Raw genomic sequence first — 17,502 nt, 5'->3', positions numbered from 1 at the left:
AATTTCCATGTATATAGGTTGTCATTTCAGGTTGTAAGAATTGTGATTGTTTTTAGTTTTACCTCTAATAGTATCATCTTCAAGCGTTAGCCTATAGTTATTTTTAGATCTTTGTCACGTCAATTACGGGTATAAGGGGTGACAGGTTGTGTTGTGTCATTGCCTGTCTTATGTTCTTTGTCTTGCGCGGCCCCTTGTGTGGATTGGCTTGTTTTTAAAATACTAAAAGCTACTTGCACGTCAGCCATTGCACTTCACAACAATCAGAGCACATCAGCGATCGCATCTCCGAGCACTTAGGACTAAACAACAAATCTAAAGGTTAGTATAATGTTTTAAGGATTGTATATATGTTATGTACTTAGTAGTAATGGTATTGGTGTAAATTGATTATCCTAGTGCATCATAATGTTTGCTAAAATGTATAATCGTGTAGTTGTGTATATTTTGTGCAATGGCGTTTATACATAAGTTTAATACTGTTCAGCATTATTAACATAACGCCTATGCTTTAAAATGTTAGTTAAGGTGTATAAATAGTTGAATGAAAGAATGAATTAATGAACGAATGATATGACCTCATATTTCATATACTTTATCGTCATGAAGTTTATTAGTAATTTATACAATACCACATTCAATTGTATTTCTATATATGTGCCCATTTAGAATATTCTGAATGTGGTTTGTTTAATTTTATAGCAGCGCTATATTCCTCCAGAGGACGTGGAATATCTACACCCCAGTGTCACCCACAGGGTACGAAACTTATTATTGTGTGCCTATATTGCAATTGTATAAGAAACATAGTTTCTCTATATTTAGCATTCAATTTGTTTAACGTTCATCGCAACCTGTACGTTAGTATGACGTATTTGTCTTGTGTTCGTCGTATCAAAGAGTTATCGTTCTTGCATGGTTGCCTCAACGAAATGTGTTAATGATAATGTCATTATTTCTGTATAGTATTATTTATTGCGGATGTTTTCTGAGGAACGATATTATAATTATTCCTATTGTAATATAAATGATTTGTGATATTAATTTGTTGTATTTAATTACATATGTGTACATGTTTATCCTGAATTAGTATGTATTCCTATACATGTGTTTCAGGGTGTCTGTCTGTCAACAGACAAAGAAAATAAAAGTCTCAAACCCGTAGCCTGTGTCTGGTCTTCCTATATACCTACACAATTCCGGTTACATAATGGAGCCCCCAGTGAGGACTTTGCAGATTATTGTTGACAGAGCCACCACAAGCTGACAAGGAAGAGCCTGCTGAAGTTGTGTCCGGATCCGGCAGCTACTGGTCAGTGTTCAGTTTTCTTGCACAGGACTGTTTGGAACACCAGCGACTTGTGCTGAGCTTAGTCAGACATCAGTGACTTGTGCTGAGATTAGTCAGACACCAGAGACTTGTGCTGACATTTATATGTGTGCTATGAACTTCTGCTCATGATTTTGGACTTTATTGAACTCTGGATTAAATGCGTCAGATGACTTCCACCTGAACTTATACACATCTGATACAATATAAACTGTTCTGTGATTTACTTAACCCTGTTTCCATGTACTTGTAACAATACAGATCTTTGTATTGCCATTCATCATGTACCATAGATCAATTTTGTTTGAACAATGCATTAGTGAGTTTTGATTTCATTACTTAAGTTAATGGCCGGCCATATTTTGTATATGTTCTCTTGATTACTTTGGTACCAACATGTTTAGTTAGTTTGTGGATCCACACTTTGTATTACAAGTTAGATAATTTCAATTCTCATTAGTACTTTGGTATTTCATTTATAGAATTGTTGACTTTGGTTCATAAGTGACTACTTAGTATTGGACAAATATATATTTCTTATGTTCAGGTCAGTGTGTAAGTGTGTGAGTGTGACATTTCCTTTTCAGGCCTCGTCTATTACCTTTAGTGGTAGTTAAACTTAAATGACACTTTAACTAGGGACTTAAGTTCAGTAGTAAAGTATAGTTTAGTCATAGTCACATCAGAGTCACACACTTCACTGCACTGCACTGCACTGTTGCTACGCTGTTTACTAACTCTAATTGTCTCCCCTACCTGTCCACTTCTTGTGGAGATACAGCTGTCTAGGTCAGTGAAAGAGTTCATATTCTCATGTTTCATACGGTTGTGTCAAACTCTTAGTTGTGTAACCTGTAGGACATTCATATATATAGTTGTATATTGATCTGCTGGTTCTGGTTACAGTTACTGTTGGGTTCTTGGGCTTGGCCTTGTTTTGAATTTTTATTGTGGTATCTAGACTGGTATTATTCTGCAAGATTAACACGGTTATCAACTAGATCAGAAGGTGTTTTTTTTAAAAGTTTTTTTGCTTGAACTTATGTTCTTTTCTTCTTTATTGTTTAACCTAAGATCTGCTCACCCACACCCCTCATAGACAAGTTTGATTGAGCTTGTTCAAGATTTTTTTTATTTATTTAGAGAGTTTATCTACTGAAGGATCAATCCAATGTGTTTGTCACTTGAAACACATTAGTGCATTGGCAACGTCACACTTTTCCATTTACATTTGGACTTTGTTTCTACTTTAGTGACTTCTGTTTACTTTTCTCTGCATTTCTCCACAACAATGGAACTTGATCCTGATGGATGGGAAAGCCTACTTAGTGTTTGAGAGGTTAGGAATGTCTCCCAAAGTCGACACAGGCAAAGACTTCAAGGAATGGATTTAAGGGGTGGCACAAAAGGAAGGGCCCTTGATTAAGATGGAGGAAGACACAGCCCATGAGATGTCCACTGAGAGCAAGCCCCCCACAGATCCTGGGATAGCCTCTACTACGAGTTACCACCACTTTCCTAGGCTGCCCATATTCAGTGGAGAGACAGACAAGGATACCACTTATGATTTGTGGAGATATGAAGTTGACTGCCTTCTCCAGTCCAAGACTCATACACCTGATGTTGCCCTACAAGCTATAAGGAAGTCGCTGAAGGGAGAAGCAGCTCTAATATCCATGAAGCTTGGACATAAAGCCAGAATTGAGGATCTTTTATCTAAAATCAGGAGTGCTTTTGGTACACTAAGGAGGAAGGAGTCTCTTATGTCTCAGTTTTATGGTGCATCTCAGAAGGAGGAGGAGGATGTTTCAACATGGGGATGTCGTCTTGAGAATCTTATGTATCAGATATCGGAGCAGCGCAACCTAACCTTAGAAGAGCAGGATGAGATGCTAAGGAGCAAAATGTGGGATGGGCTCAAACCTGGACTGAAGAGCTTGGCTGCACACAAGTATGAAGTTATTTCCAATTTTGATGAATTGCGACTTTGTCTAAGAGAAGTGGAATTTGACATTAACAGGGGCAAGCCCATGATAGAGAAGAAGAAGTCGGCTGCAGCTAAAATGGCGACTGTTTCAGATAGCTCTGCTGCAGCTTCCAAGGAAGAAGTTCTTGACCTGAAGGAAATGATGAAGGAGATGAGAGCTGAGATTGCTGAGCTCAGGAATCAACATCATGGTCAAGTTTACCAGCAGCAGACTTCGAATATACCACTTCAAGCACGCTCCAATTATTCTTCCCTCAAACCAGCGAATCCCTGTCAGACAGAGAGAAGAGGATCAAGTGGAGGCAAGGGGAGAGCTTCAGCATACACTGGTGCACGATCACAGCCTGTTCCATCTGCCCATCCAGCTTATGGTGCCAATACCGAACAGCCATATGGTATTCATCCACAAGCAACAGGTATTCCTCCTTACCCAACTCAGGGAGCTACTGGATTTGTTTCTCCAATAGAGAGAAGAGCCCAATGGAACAACAATAATGAAGAGGATCCGAGATGTTTTAGGTGTGGCTACACGGGTCATATTGCACGGGGATGCAGAGTCAGACTGGATCACCTACGGCATCCTTTAAACTGTCCCAGGCCTATGGGAAGGGGCCACCCTTAGGCTGGTCATCACGCCCTAAAGTACCAGATGGATTAGTTGGCAGTGCTAACGAAGTTGAGATTGTAATTGAAGGAGTACCTGCACAAGCATTATTGGATACAGGAGCTACAGTGTCAATTGTCTCTGAGACATTCTATAAATCCCATTTGCAGCACATTGTGCTTGAGCCTCTTGGTGATATTTTGGATATCGAATGTGCTGGAGGGGAGTCACTCCCTTATCAAGGATTTATACAGGTCAATGTCACCCTTACAGGTGGGGGTGTCAGCCCTCAAGATCCTGTTTCCTGTTTGCTCCTAGTTGTTCCTGAAACAAGGTATAATGTTCGAGTCCCTGCTTTGCTGGGTACGAATGTTTTGGAATGTCTTCTTGATGATTGTAGGCAGCTACATGGACCAAGATTTCTACAGAAGGCAGCTTTACATACCCCTTGGTACTTAGCCTACAGAAGCATTGTACTCCGGGAGAAGGAGTTAGCACGCAATGGATGGTGTCTTGGTCTCGTCAGAAGTACAGAGACCAAGAATATTACCATTCTTCCCAACAGTAATGTCATTATAAAGGGTCGGATCACAAAGGGATTGACATCACCAGGAATTTGTGCACTTCTTCAGCCTACTCTCAGGTCATCACTTCCGTCTGACATTGATGTTGCTCCAACACTCATCACTTACAATAGTTCAAGGCCAGAGATTGTTGATGTACACATCTCGAATGTAACCACACAGACCTTACGTATACCTCCAAAGGCCCTTCTCTGTGAGGTCCAGCCAGTTACCATACAGGATTCACCCTTATGCCTCCCTGTTGAAGCAGATGTGTTGACAGATAAGATAGAGATTGATAAGGGAGAATTAACAGAGAAGGAGATCAAACATGGATTGGATGTAATCATGAGATTTCAGGATATATTTTCAAAGAATGAGGAGGATATTGGGCAGTCTTCTATGGTACATCATCAAATAGAACTCATGGATAACAGACCATTTAAACAGAGGCACCGCCGCATACCACCTGCCATGTATGAGGAAGTCCGTAGTCACCTGCAACAGCTCTTATCTGCTGGCGTTATTAGAAAGTCACACAGCCCTTGGGCATCGAACGTTGTATTGGTTCGCAAAAAGGATGGACGACTCAGGATGTGTGTTGATTATCGCCAGCTGAATAATCGTACCATCAAAGACTCGTATGCTTTGCCAAGGATTGAAGAGCTCCTAGATTGTCTTGGTGGCATGAAATACTTTTCGGTGTTGGACATGAAAAGCGGATACCACCAGGTTGAAATTGAGGAAGGACACAAGTCACGCACAGCATTCACTGTTGGACCGCTAGGATTCTTCGAATACAACAGAATGCCATTTGGGCTATCCAATGCACCAGCTACATATCAGCGACTCATGGAAGAATGCCTAGAGGGTCTTCATCTCAACATATGCCTGATTTACCTCGATGACCTCATCATATTTTCCAGAACTTATGAGGAACATCTTGAGAGACTACAGCTCGTTTTTCGTCGTCTCCAAGAATGTGGCTTAAAGCTAGCACCGAAGAAATGTAAATTTTTCAAGCGAAAAGTCAGATATGTAGGGTACATTGTATCTGAAGCTGGGATTGAAGCTGATCCCGAGAAAGTGAACAAGATCAGAGCTTGGCCTACACCATCTAACCCAGAGGAAATCAGAAGATTCCTTGGATTTGCAGGCTATTACCGCAAATTCATCAAGGATTTCTCGAAAATCTCAAGGCCTTTACCTGAGCTGATGCCCAAGTCTTCCTCCAAGAAATCTCGAGGACCCTCTAAAGATGTAGGCTGGATCTGGGGTCTAAAACAGGATGAGGTTTTCAATGAGTTGAAGCTTCAACTGTGTTCTCCACCTGTACTGGGCTATGCAGACTATGCACAGCCCTTCGAACTCCATACTGATGCCAGTACACAGGGATTGGGTGCAGTCTTATACCAACATCAAGATGGCCAGCTTCGAGTCATTGCCTATGCAAGTAGAGCATTGGGGCGATCTGAGAAGAACTATTCAGCACATAAACTTGAGTTTTTGTGCTTGAAGTGGTCCATCTCAGAAAAGTTCCATGACTATTTGTATGGGCATGATTTTGTTGTGGTTACCGATAACAACCCGTTAACCTATGTACTCACCAGTGCTCGTCTTGATGCAACTGGGCATAGGTGGTTGGCTGCACTAGCGAGCTACAACTTTAGTATCAAGTATCGACCAGGAAAGGCCAACATTGATGCTGATACGTTGTCTCGCTTATCAGATCATCACAATCAAGTTGAAGATGAACAAATATCAAAGGATTCTGTGAGAGCCATTTGCAATACTATCCATGTCTCAAGTTTGGTTGAAAGCCTGTGTCTCTCTACGGATGTAGTTGAATCAGATGTTGAGCTGGGAGATGTCCAGTGCGAGCTCAATGCAAGGGAATGGAGGAGAGCTCAAGCCAAAGATTCATCCCTCCGAATAAAATATAGCACACTTGAGGAATGGGACAACTCCGAACCGAAAGGCAGTTCATCGATGACCCTGACATGAAATTGCTATTGAAATGTTTTCACCAATTCCGGATGAAGAGAGGAGTCCTCTACAGAATAACAAGCATAGACGGAATGGACCGGGAGCAGTTGGTTCTACCAATGAGATGCCGTGTAGCAGCATTGCGTAGCTTACATGACAACGTTGGACATCCAGGCAGAGATAGAACTTTATCCCTTTTAAGGGATAGATTCTACTGGCCTGCGATGGCTAGAGATGTAGATGCACACTTGAAAGGATGTGAGCGTTGTCTGCGTAGGAAGACACCAACCAGCCGAGCACCAATGATAAGTATCCAGACATCGGCACCTTTGGAACTTGTATGTATGGATTTCCTCACATTGGAACCATCAAAAGGTGGATTGGAGCATGTCCTAGTGGTAACTGACCATTTTACCAGATACGCCCAGGCATATCCGACCAAGAACATGTCAGCCAAAACTACTGCTGAAGTTTTCTTTAACAATTTTGTTGTTAACTATGGACTACCAAGATGAATCCATTCAGATCAGGGAGCTAACTTTACAGGTAAATTGATGCTGGAATTGTGCCAGCTCCTGAAGATTGAGAAGTCACGAACAACACCGTATCATCCCATGGGTAATGGGATGTGCGAGCGTTTCAACCGAACACTCTGTGACATGCTAGGCACTCTGGATCCTGACCAGAAGAAGAATTGGAAGTCCTATATAGGTCCTTTGGTACATGCCTATAATTGTGTGCGACATGAAACAACGTCAACATCTCCGTTCTTTCTGATGTTTGGTAGACTTCCAAGATTACCTGTTGATTTGGCCTTTGGATTAGACTTAGAGCCAGAAAAGTCCAGGTCTGTTTCTGGGTACACCAGGTATCTCAGAGAACGTTTGAAGCAGGCCTATGAGTTGGCATCAGCAGCAGCAAAGAAGGCCCAGTCCAAACAGAAGGCAGGCTACGACCAGAGAGCTCAGGCTGCAACCTTGGAGCTCGGGGACAGGGTCCTTGTTAAGATTGTAGCATTTGATGGGAGACACAAGCTGGCTAACAAATGGGAAGATGATATGTACATTGTTCTCAGTCAGCCGAATCCATCCATTCCCGTCTTTGTCTTTGGCAAAGAGAATGGTGAGGGAAGGAAGAGGACACTCCACAGAAACCTTCTTTTGCCAGTAGGCTACATTCCTACCTTGGAACAACCTGTTCCAACACCCAGAACTGTGGTCCCAACGCCGAGAACTGTGGTCCCAACCCCCAGAAGAGTGGTCCCAACACCACAAAAACGACTGACATCACCATCCCTGACAGGTACATCAGAGAAATCGCACCAAGATGATGAGAGTTCTTCAGATGATGATCATCCAGATGTCTACTCCCATTCATATTATGCTCCAGTGTTCACTGATTCATCAGTGGACGGGCCAGCTGAAGCACAGACAGCGAGTGTGAGAAATGAAGAGGCTAGTGCTGTCCATGATGAGAGGGAGGAAGGGACGTCTGAAGACTTCAGGCAGCCACATCAGACATCAGCTGCAGGTGGCGATTTCAACAGTGAAGCATCCGATGAAGAGAATCGGCCAAGACAGAGAGAAACACCAATTCCAGTTCCACGGCGATCGGGCCGAACCCGAACGCAACCGAGGTGGATGCAAAGTGGCGAATATGTTCTCTCTGCAGTAGCTACACCAGACTGGTTGGTGAGAGCGGATTATCTGAATTCTCTTGCCACTGAGGCAATGTTTTCTCACCAACCACAAAGGCTAACTGAGGCCATTCTAGATGTTGTCACGGGTAAAATGAAATGATGAGGACATCATTTGTCAGGGTGGGGAAGTGTGTGGCAGATATGAATTTCCATGTATATAGGTTGTCATTTCAGGTTGTAAGAATTGTGATTGTTTATAGTTTTACCTCTAATAGTATCATCTTCAAGCGTTAGCCTATAGTTATTTTTAGATCTTTGTCACGTCTATTACGGGTATAAGGGGTGACAGGTTGTGTTGTGTCATTGCCTGTCTTATGTTCTTTGTCTTGCGCGGCCCCTTGTGTGGATTGGCTTGTTTTTAAAATACTAAAAGCTACTTGCACGTCAGCCATTGCACTTCACAACAATCAGAGCACATCAGCGATCGCATCTCCGAGCACTTAGGACTAAACAACAAATCTAAAGGTTAGTATAATGTTTTAAGGATTGTATATATGTTATGTACTTAGTAGTAATGGTATTGGTGTAAATTGATTATCCTAGTGCATCATAATGTTTGCTAAAATGTATAATCGTGTAGTTGTGTATATTTTGTGCAATGGCGTTTATACATAAGTTTAATACTGTTCAGCATTATTAACATAACGCCTATGCTTTAAAATGTTAGTTAAGGTGTATAAATAGTTGAATGAAAGAATGAATTAATGAACGAATGATATGACCTCATATTTCATATACTTTATCGTCATGAAGTTTATTAGTAATTTATACAATACCACATTCAATTGTATTTCTATATATGTGCGCATTTAGAATATTCTGAATGTGGTTTGTTTAATTTTATAGCAGCGCTATATTCCTCCAGAGGACGTGGAATATCTACACCCCAGTGTCACCCACAGGGTACGAAACTTATTATTGTGTGCCTATATTGCAATTGTATAAGAAACATAGTTTCTCTATATTTAGCATTCAATTTGTTTAACGTTCATCGCAACCTGTACGTTAGTATGACGTATTTGTCTTGTGTTCGTCGTATCAAAGAGTTATCGTTCTTGCATGGTTGCCTCAACAAAATGTGTTAATGATAATGTCATTATTTCTGTATAGTATTATTTATTGCGGATGTTTTCTGAGGAACGATATTATAATTATTCCTATTGTATTATAAATGATTTGTGATATTAATTTGTTGTATTTAATTACATATGTGTACATGTTTATCCTGAATTAGTATGTATTCCTATACATGTGTTTCAGGGTGTCTGTCTGTCAACAGACAAAGAAAATAAAAGTCTCACACCCGTAGCCTGTGTCTGGTCTTCCTATATATACCTACACAATTCCGGTTACAGTAATATAAAGTGAAAAGAAACCAGCAACTCCCTTTTAGCTGTGTATCCCTCCCGTTTGCTGGCTAGTAACCGAATGATGATTCTGTACCGGTACAAGGTCTTTTTCTCGCGATCCGTCACGGTAATGTGTCCGATGATAATGTTATGTAACAACGTGATGATTGCCTTAAACTGTTTTTTGGACAGATGAGACAGTACTGTTTTACGCTGTACAGGCTTAGACCGACTCAGTACGTGGAGAAAATCCACGTTATCTCGAATACACTCGCTCATGGTGTGAAGCGAACCGTTTGTACGTATAACCTACAGGCCCGCCGTATGAATCGGGTAGGTCCACTCCAATCCGCCAAACTTCTTTAAGAGATGTGATGCACGCTTCCTTCGATGAAAACCATGTAGAGCTCTCTTTTAAGGTGATCTCTTCGGTCTGGTGCGGGGTAGCTCTTACGGACAAGGTAGAGGGTGGCGCGTTACACACGATCGTCCAAAAGTAGACCTTGCTCATAGCGCGGTGGCTGTAAGACTGACTCGATTAAAGCGCGTTTGTCGCTTTTATTTCGGAAAATAGAGTATCTCGACACTCCGGATAAGCTAAACGAAACTCGGTTTCCCCCTCTGGGTGAGGCATGGTATTCCAGTCTCAAACAGAAGTCCGTCCTCGACGATGGTGTGAAATCGATCGAGGAGAATTATGCCGAGCTCGAGGAAGTTTGGAGACGGGAAGGCATGTCCACGTTTCGAGATTTCCTCGAGTGGTATAACAATCTGGACGTGGGTCCCTTTGTGGAAGCCGTACAAGCCATGCAGCGGTTTTATTTCCAGGATGGCATCGACCTCTTTAAAACCACTATGTCGGTACCCGGTGTGGCCCGTCAGAAACTATTCCGGGAGAGTCGAAAGTTAGGGGTCTCCTTTGCTCTGTTCGATAAACGCAACGAAGACCTCTATCACACCGTTAAGGGTAACGTGGTCGGCGGTCCTTCTATCATATTCACGAGGTACAACAAAGCCGATCAAACGTTGATTAGAGGCCATCCCGAAAAACGGTGTAAAAGGGTGTTTGGGTATGACGCGAACGCGTTATACTTGTGGGCTATAGATCAGCCCATGCCCACCGGTCCTTTCGTGCGTAGGAGAGCCGAAAAGCGATTCAAGCCGGAACGCAGAGACAGGTACGTGTGCATGTACGATTGGATGGATTGGTTGAGGGAGCAGGAAGGGCGGGACATTCGGCACAAGTTAAACTGGGGGCGGGAAAAACGAGTCGGGCCGTACTTGGTGGATGGGTTCATTCCCGGCTCCATGACGGTATTCGAGTTTCAAGGATGCTATTTCCACGGCCACCATTGTCACCTCACGGCGAAAGCGCGCGCTCAGGAAAAATCAAGAGAACGATTAGAACAAAAACTAAAGGCAACCAGAGCGCGCGTTGCTTACATCTGTGATCTGGGTTACACGGTCGTGGAAATGTGGGAATGTAACTTTCGCGCCTGCAAAACTAATTCTCAGCTCTTGTCCTTTATTCGAGATCGTCAACCACCTTTCACTCAAAAGAAGGCATGGAAGGAGGTCTCGGAGCGAGGCATGTTGAACGCTGTGGAAAAGGGGGAACTTTTCGGCATGGTGGAAGTGGACATTCGCGTCCCCGACCACTGGATGCCTGGACAGAACCCTCACGGCACTCATCTCTCCCTGAGGGAGTACTTTCAAGAGATGACTCCCTTGTTTTGCAATGCAGAAGTTCCGTTCGAGATTCTCGGGGAACACATGCAGGGGTACATCAGGGAGAACGACTTGAGTACAAAACCGCGCCGCCTGCTCGTTGGCGGGTTAAAGGCGCGGAAAATCTTGATCGCCACCCCTCTGTTGCAATGGTAATTACAGCACGGCATGGTGGTCGATCGCGTGTACCAAGTCGTCGAGTACACCCCGAACGCGTGTTTTCAGCAGTTCGTTCGGGATGTGTGCTCGGCCAGACGAGAAGCCGACCGAGATCCCTCAGCAGCCATTCGCGGGGATACGGCTAAACTTACGGGCAACTCCGCGTACGGTTCGGTTTTGATCAATAAAGAAAAACATCAGACCGTCTCGTACGTGTGTGGTCAAACGGCGGCTAGCACACAAGTCAATTTCCCTCAATTCAGGAAATTGACGGAACTGGGCGGGGGTTATTTCGAGGTGGAGAAAGCCAAGAAAGTCTTACGCCTCGATACTCCCGTGCAGCTGGGGTATTTCATCCTGCAGTACGCCAAACTGCGCATGCTTCAATTTTACTACGATTTCATGGACGTGTACGTGGATCGTAGCGATTTTGAATACATGGAGATGGACACGGACAGCGCTTACATGGCCTTGAGCGCGAAATGTCTGTCCGACGTCATTAAACCAACCAAACAGTCGGCGTACCAGAACCAGTTGAAGGGGCTCTGTGGTGACCTTGACCCGGACGACAGCCACGTCACGAGTTGGTTTCCACGCAGTTGCTGTTCCGTCCACGCCCTTCACGACAAACGTACTCCGGGTTTATTCAAACTCGAGTACGAAGGAGACGAGATGATCGGACTATGTAGTAAAACGTACTTAGTCTCACAGTCCAGTCTCCAGCGAACTCCAAAGCCAACGCCGAGTTCGAGCGTGCGTACAGCACAACGTTTACTAAAAAAGGGTTGTGAGTTGGGTAGATGTTTCAGTTGACGGGTAAATGCTTGAAATCCAACATCTTTTATATCGTTACTGTGTAACACAAACTGTCGAATGCAGTCAATCACATTAGAATGCTTTATAGGGTGTCCGTGTTTATCCAACCATTCCAGGTTAGCATTCCAGTTAATGCGGCCGAGCTCTTTTTGTTGGTTGAGATATTGCCATAGCGACACTAACTTTCCCTTTTGGTCGTTCGAGTGGACGCGTTGTAATAGTAGATATAAAACATCTTGACAGTATAGGGGTGGGTTCGCTACTGTTGCATTCCCTCCTCCTGTTGTTTGTGGGATATGTTAGGCGATGTTATTGTGGATGGCCGTGTCCCGCTCAGCCGGTGGTTCCTCAGTTGTAGTGTTGTCTGGAGTCTGCTGCTGTTGTGGCATAGGGGGTGGTGGGGGTTTCAGGGCTGGAGGGGGGTTGGCTTCCATCTTCGGAGGAGGTTGGATCAGGCGATGGTACGTCTCGCGAGGTAACAGGATCATGGGTTTCGTCATGTTCAGGTGCGAAATACCTGTCGAGCGCTCTCACACAAGGTGGTAATATAAAGTGAAAAGAAACCAGCAACTCCCTTTTAGCTGTGTATCCCTCCCGTTTGCTGGCTAGTAACCGAATGATGTTTCTGTACCGGTACAAGGTCTTTTTCTCGCGATCCGTCACGGTAATGTGTCCGATGATAATGTTATGTAACAACGTGATGATTGCCTTAAACTGTTTTTTGGACAGATGAGACAGTACTGTTTTACGCTGTACAGGCTTAGACCGACTCAGTACGTGGAGAAAATCCACGTTATCTCGAATACACTCGCTCATGGTGTGAAGCGAACCGTTTGTACGTATAACCTACAGGCCCGCCGTATGAATCGGGTAGGTCCACTCCAATCCGCCAAACTTCTTTAAGAGATGTGATGCACGCTTCCTTCGATACGTGGCTCTCTTTTAAGGTGATCTCTTCGGTCTGGTGCGGGGTAGCTCTTACGGACAAGGTAGAGGGTGGCGCGTTACACACGATCGTCCAAAAGTAGACCTTGCTCATAGCGCGGTGGCTGTAAGACTGACTCGATTAAAGCGTGTTTGTCGCTTTTATTTCGGAAAATAGAGGATGCAAAGTTCGCCGGGTAAGATGCCGGTGCGTAAGCGTCCGTATTCCGGGTCACTGTACGGCGAGGCGTCCACGACTAAATAACCGTATTTCCTCCCTTCCACCGCATCCTTGTAAGATTCCGAAAAATACTTGCTTTGACCTGGAAATATTTGCGAGGCCAAAATCTTGTATTCGTGAGCGGAACGGGGATTGCTCATCAAGACGAACATATGCGTATTCACGCTCACCGTCCGTGAACAGGGACCTTTAGGGTAGACGGACTGTAGCAGATTGATTACGGTAATACCCAGATGATGCGACAAGGTGGTGTACACGTTTAACGTGAGTTTACTGATACATATGTCCATCATGAGATCGTCTAACACGAGAATCATGTTTTTGCTCGACTGATCGGACCACAAACGTAGTTGGCTTTCGCTGGGCAAAGATTCGTGAAACTGAATGTTAGCAATAGATTGCTGCACGTCGGCGTACAGATCCTGCCACACCCCGTAACAGTACACGATGAGGTCGGGTGGCTTATCAAACACTGTACTGGCATTCTCTAACAGGCGTTTCGTCCAATAGGTCTTGCCGCTACACGTGCCCCCGATCACGGACAAGGTGGTAGGTGTGATGAAAGGGAGCAAACATTTCTCGGACATATTTCACGGAGTGTCTGTTCGAACTGATACATTCTGTCACCGGTGCGGGCTTATTTATGCAGCCCTCGGTACGAGTGGCCGTTGTTGACGTCTAGCCAGTCTTTGGAGAGCTCTTTGGGCTTCGTCTCTGACCTGTCTGACGTGTTCGTACTCGAATATAAACTGAATCAAGGGAGTATGGTTTAACAGGGTTCGCTTAATGCTTCTATTCGTCGTGTCGGGACGAGCGATACGTCGCAACATTCTCAAATAATGGTTGTGGGGATGAGGCTGTAAGAAACGACGATTCACACCACGTGTTACCGGGATGCGAGCATCGAGCAATCGCTTTACGATGGCTTTAGTACCCTTGATTTGCTCGCCATTCATGCTGCGAATATCGCGCAAGGTTTCTTGGTAATCATTCGATGAAAGAAGTTGTCTGAAAAACGTGTAATGTCGCAGGATGTATCTCGCCATGTCTGAATCGTACGGTGTCACACTCGACAATGAAACGTACTCGTGAGACTTTGATCTTAAATAATCATGAAAACCGTATAACCCAACTTACATAGAACCATATACATACATCCATGTCATATATAGAACTGAAACACAATAGACATTTTCTCTGTTTTTATTGTCTCGTCTACCACTCTACAGGAAGAAAGATCGTGTTATATCGTAGAACACGTGAAACAGTACTTGAAATAGTCACAGATAAAGCGAGTCACATACGCATCATTGCGTGTTTTGTCTGTACAAAACATCTGTACGATATCTCGTAAACTAGCACTATTTCTACATTTCTGTAACGCGTAATATAAACAATAGAATCCACAAGCACTCGAACTAGATTGCTGTAAAACAGACGTGTCATATCGATAACTGCGAGAATGTCTCTTGATAAAATATTCAAATTCACGATGATAGTAACTGGGTTTCTGTCCATAACTATCAAAAAACTCGCCGACTCCACTCCCGTCAAAGTAAAAGGCAACCCAATGTTGACCCTCGCCACGTGCTAGGTCCGTGTTAGCCACACATCCCCATGGTTTTCCACTGGAAGGTACGGTGATGTTAGCTAATGTATCTCTCGCGTACACACCCACCACGTGTGTACGGAGGCTGGGGTCGCTACGGATGGCACACTGTAACTGTCGTTTGTACATTGTCTACTTTAGAAACACGTTACGGCTTTGGTCGATTTCGATGAGGGCCGGAAACTTGGCCAGGGCGATGACGTTGAAGGTATGGGCGAGGGCTTGAGCAAACTGGACTTCTAGTCGTAGATTACCCGACTTGACCAGATTCAGATATTCCCCTCTGTCGCCTTGGATGTCTTGCAGGTTGAACACGTACAAGGCATGACCTACGGAAAATTCCGTGCGGTCCAAGTTCAAACCTTTGTCTTTACGCCATTCGTTATTCCAGTCGTACAGACCGGCGTAAGCCTCGACGTCGTTCGACTCTAACGGTCGTCCAGGTACACTGGTACCGTTCAAGTACAGTCCCATGCTTTTAACGATGTCTCCTTGGAAACAGAAGGGATTGACCGTGTACGATCCGTTCACCCCATCGGACCTCACCAAGGCGACCACGAGTCGACTGGGGACTTCGTCCTGAAACATGGCGTCCCAGTTAAAACTCAGACTGGACGAGGCGACCGAGGCCATCTTGACCACGGATCGTTCGTACGGGTACAGGGCTTTGGCTTTTTCGAACTGTTTGTTGTGGGCCACGATGAGAGCGTCGTTGATCCTCAGTTTGCATACTTTCAGGTACACGTCTTGCAGTTCGACGGTGTAATGTTTATCGGTCTCGTCGGACATCAAGACAAAGGTCGTGTTGGAGCGAAACAGTTTGAGCCCCACGTCCACGCCGTTCACCAGATGACGGTCGAAACCGAACACGTCTTCCATGAGGGGTCCCGTTAGGGTGAGCGACTTGCTTCCGGCGATGAAGCCTCCTCGATTGATGAGACCGTCATTCCCACCGGCATAGGGATCAGCGGAGTTAAAATCACCCACGGTGTCACCCGAATCTTTGTAATACAGCTGACTGGTCTTGGTATCGGCGCCGTAGTCGAGGACGGTTTCCATGAGAGCTTTGAAAGGGTAACCGGCATTGCTGGAGCTAACTTGTTGTCCCTGTAGGAACACGCTCACCTGATTCCACAAGCTGTGCAAAGTGAGGTTGACGGGCCCTACTTTTTCTTTATCGGCTAAAGGCGTTTTGTCGGTGTGAGTGACTTTGAGTTTGACGTGAAGTCGGGTCTTGCTCAAGTCGATGTAGTCTTTCCCTCCATTGGGTATGTGAAATTCCACCGGACTGGAATCGGTGATGACGGACAGGGGCCTTACGTTCTCGTAGTAATGTTGAAGGATGCTGGTTTGATAGGGTGGCAGTTCGAATAAATCTAAGCTATTTGGCAGGGCTTCGGTAAACTCTTTCTCCGTCAGTACCGACATGGTTACTGGTTGAAGATGTCTCTGGGGTCGATAGCGGGGGTATCTTTAAACTCGATGAAGGATCGTTTAGAGCTGTTACCCTCGCGACGTACTTTCTTCGAAGTGACAATCTTGTCTCCTGCTTTGCGTTTTATAGCCTTAGTTCGTTTCTGAGCCGCCACGGCTCTCTGGACCACGTTCTGATTGGGTGACGTCATTGTTACGTTCAATTTAGAGTCGCGGCTGGGTGATACTTTGGCTAGGGGTGCGATGGGAATGATTCGCGACCTGGGTCGACCTTTGATCAGCTGTTTTCCCTCATGCTTACTTCTGCGATCTACTAAAAAGTCCACAAACTTCTTAGTGTCGGGAATGTACAGTTTCCGTTCCATCGTGCTTAAGTCAGAAAGGGATACCGTCGCAACACGAGTGATACGTTCACGGTCTCTTTCAGAAATGAATGCGATGTTCCTTCTGCACACTTTATATACACTTCGATTTCTGACGTATCTCTCACGATAACGGGTAAGTACCATGGCTGGTGAAAATAATAATTGGGTCCGTCTCTCAGATCGAGTCGTCTCAATAAAGGTAAGATAATTCTCACCCACGTGTAAACTGTCGCACAGATTACACAACACGTCAATGGTGGTATTATTGATATCTTTCAACTCGACTCGGCCTAGTTTCATTTCTAACAGAGCCACCATCCACATGCCCTCCAGTTTCACCCGGAAACGGTAAGGCGTGTTGTCCGGATAATACTCCCGGGAGTCTGCACTGTTAAACACGATGTATTTATCCATTTTACTTGTCCTTCACTTCGCTTGCTTCTACCCAGGAATCGAAACTCGATGGCCAGCCTGCCCACCTGACTAAATAGTACAATTTCCCTTTGTCTTTCTTTTTCTTTAACACTTTTTCAATATCCCATGCGGCATCTAGATCTTTATCAACACGCTGTAATTCTTCTTCGTAAAAGCGTCCCTTTAAGAACTGGTCGTGAAAATCTTTCAGTGTGTATAAAGGAATAACCTGTTGTCGATAACGGGCTGCTACTTTAAATAACTCTTCCGTCCATCTCAAGTTGTGTTCCTTAG

At 44.5% G+C, this 17,502-nt stretch overlaps 1 protein-coding gene and 1 pseudogene across 1 annotated transcript; one reads left to right on the top strand and one right to left on the bottom strand.

The window, feature by feature from the left end:
• The first annotated feature begins 11,114 nt into the window (after positions 1-11,114).
• LOC124126089 lies at positions 11,115-12,428 on the top strand (annotated as a pseudogene).
• Positions 12,429-15,127: 2,699 nt separating this feature from the next.
• LOC124126090 lies at positions 15,128-16,423 on the bottom strand. The gene has a single exon (XM_046489514.1). It carries the CDS (start codon positions 16,421-16,423, stop codon positions 15,128-15,130), a length of 1,296 nt encoding a protein of 431 aa, XP_046345470.1.
• Positions 16,424-17,502: the final 1,079 nt, after the last annotated feature.

This window comes from Haliotis rufescens, unplaced genomic scaffold (genome assembly GCF_023055435.1).
Source record: "Haliotis rufescens isolate VD_foot unplaced genomic scaffold, xgHalRufe1.0.p SCAF_5, whole genome shotgun sequence".
NCBI lineage: Eukaryota > Metazoa > Mollusca > Gastropoda > Lepetellida > Haliotidae > Haliotis > Haliotis rufescens.
Note: the sequence above shows the minus strand (reverse complement) of the source record. Positions and strands in the feature narration are given on the sequence as shown.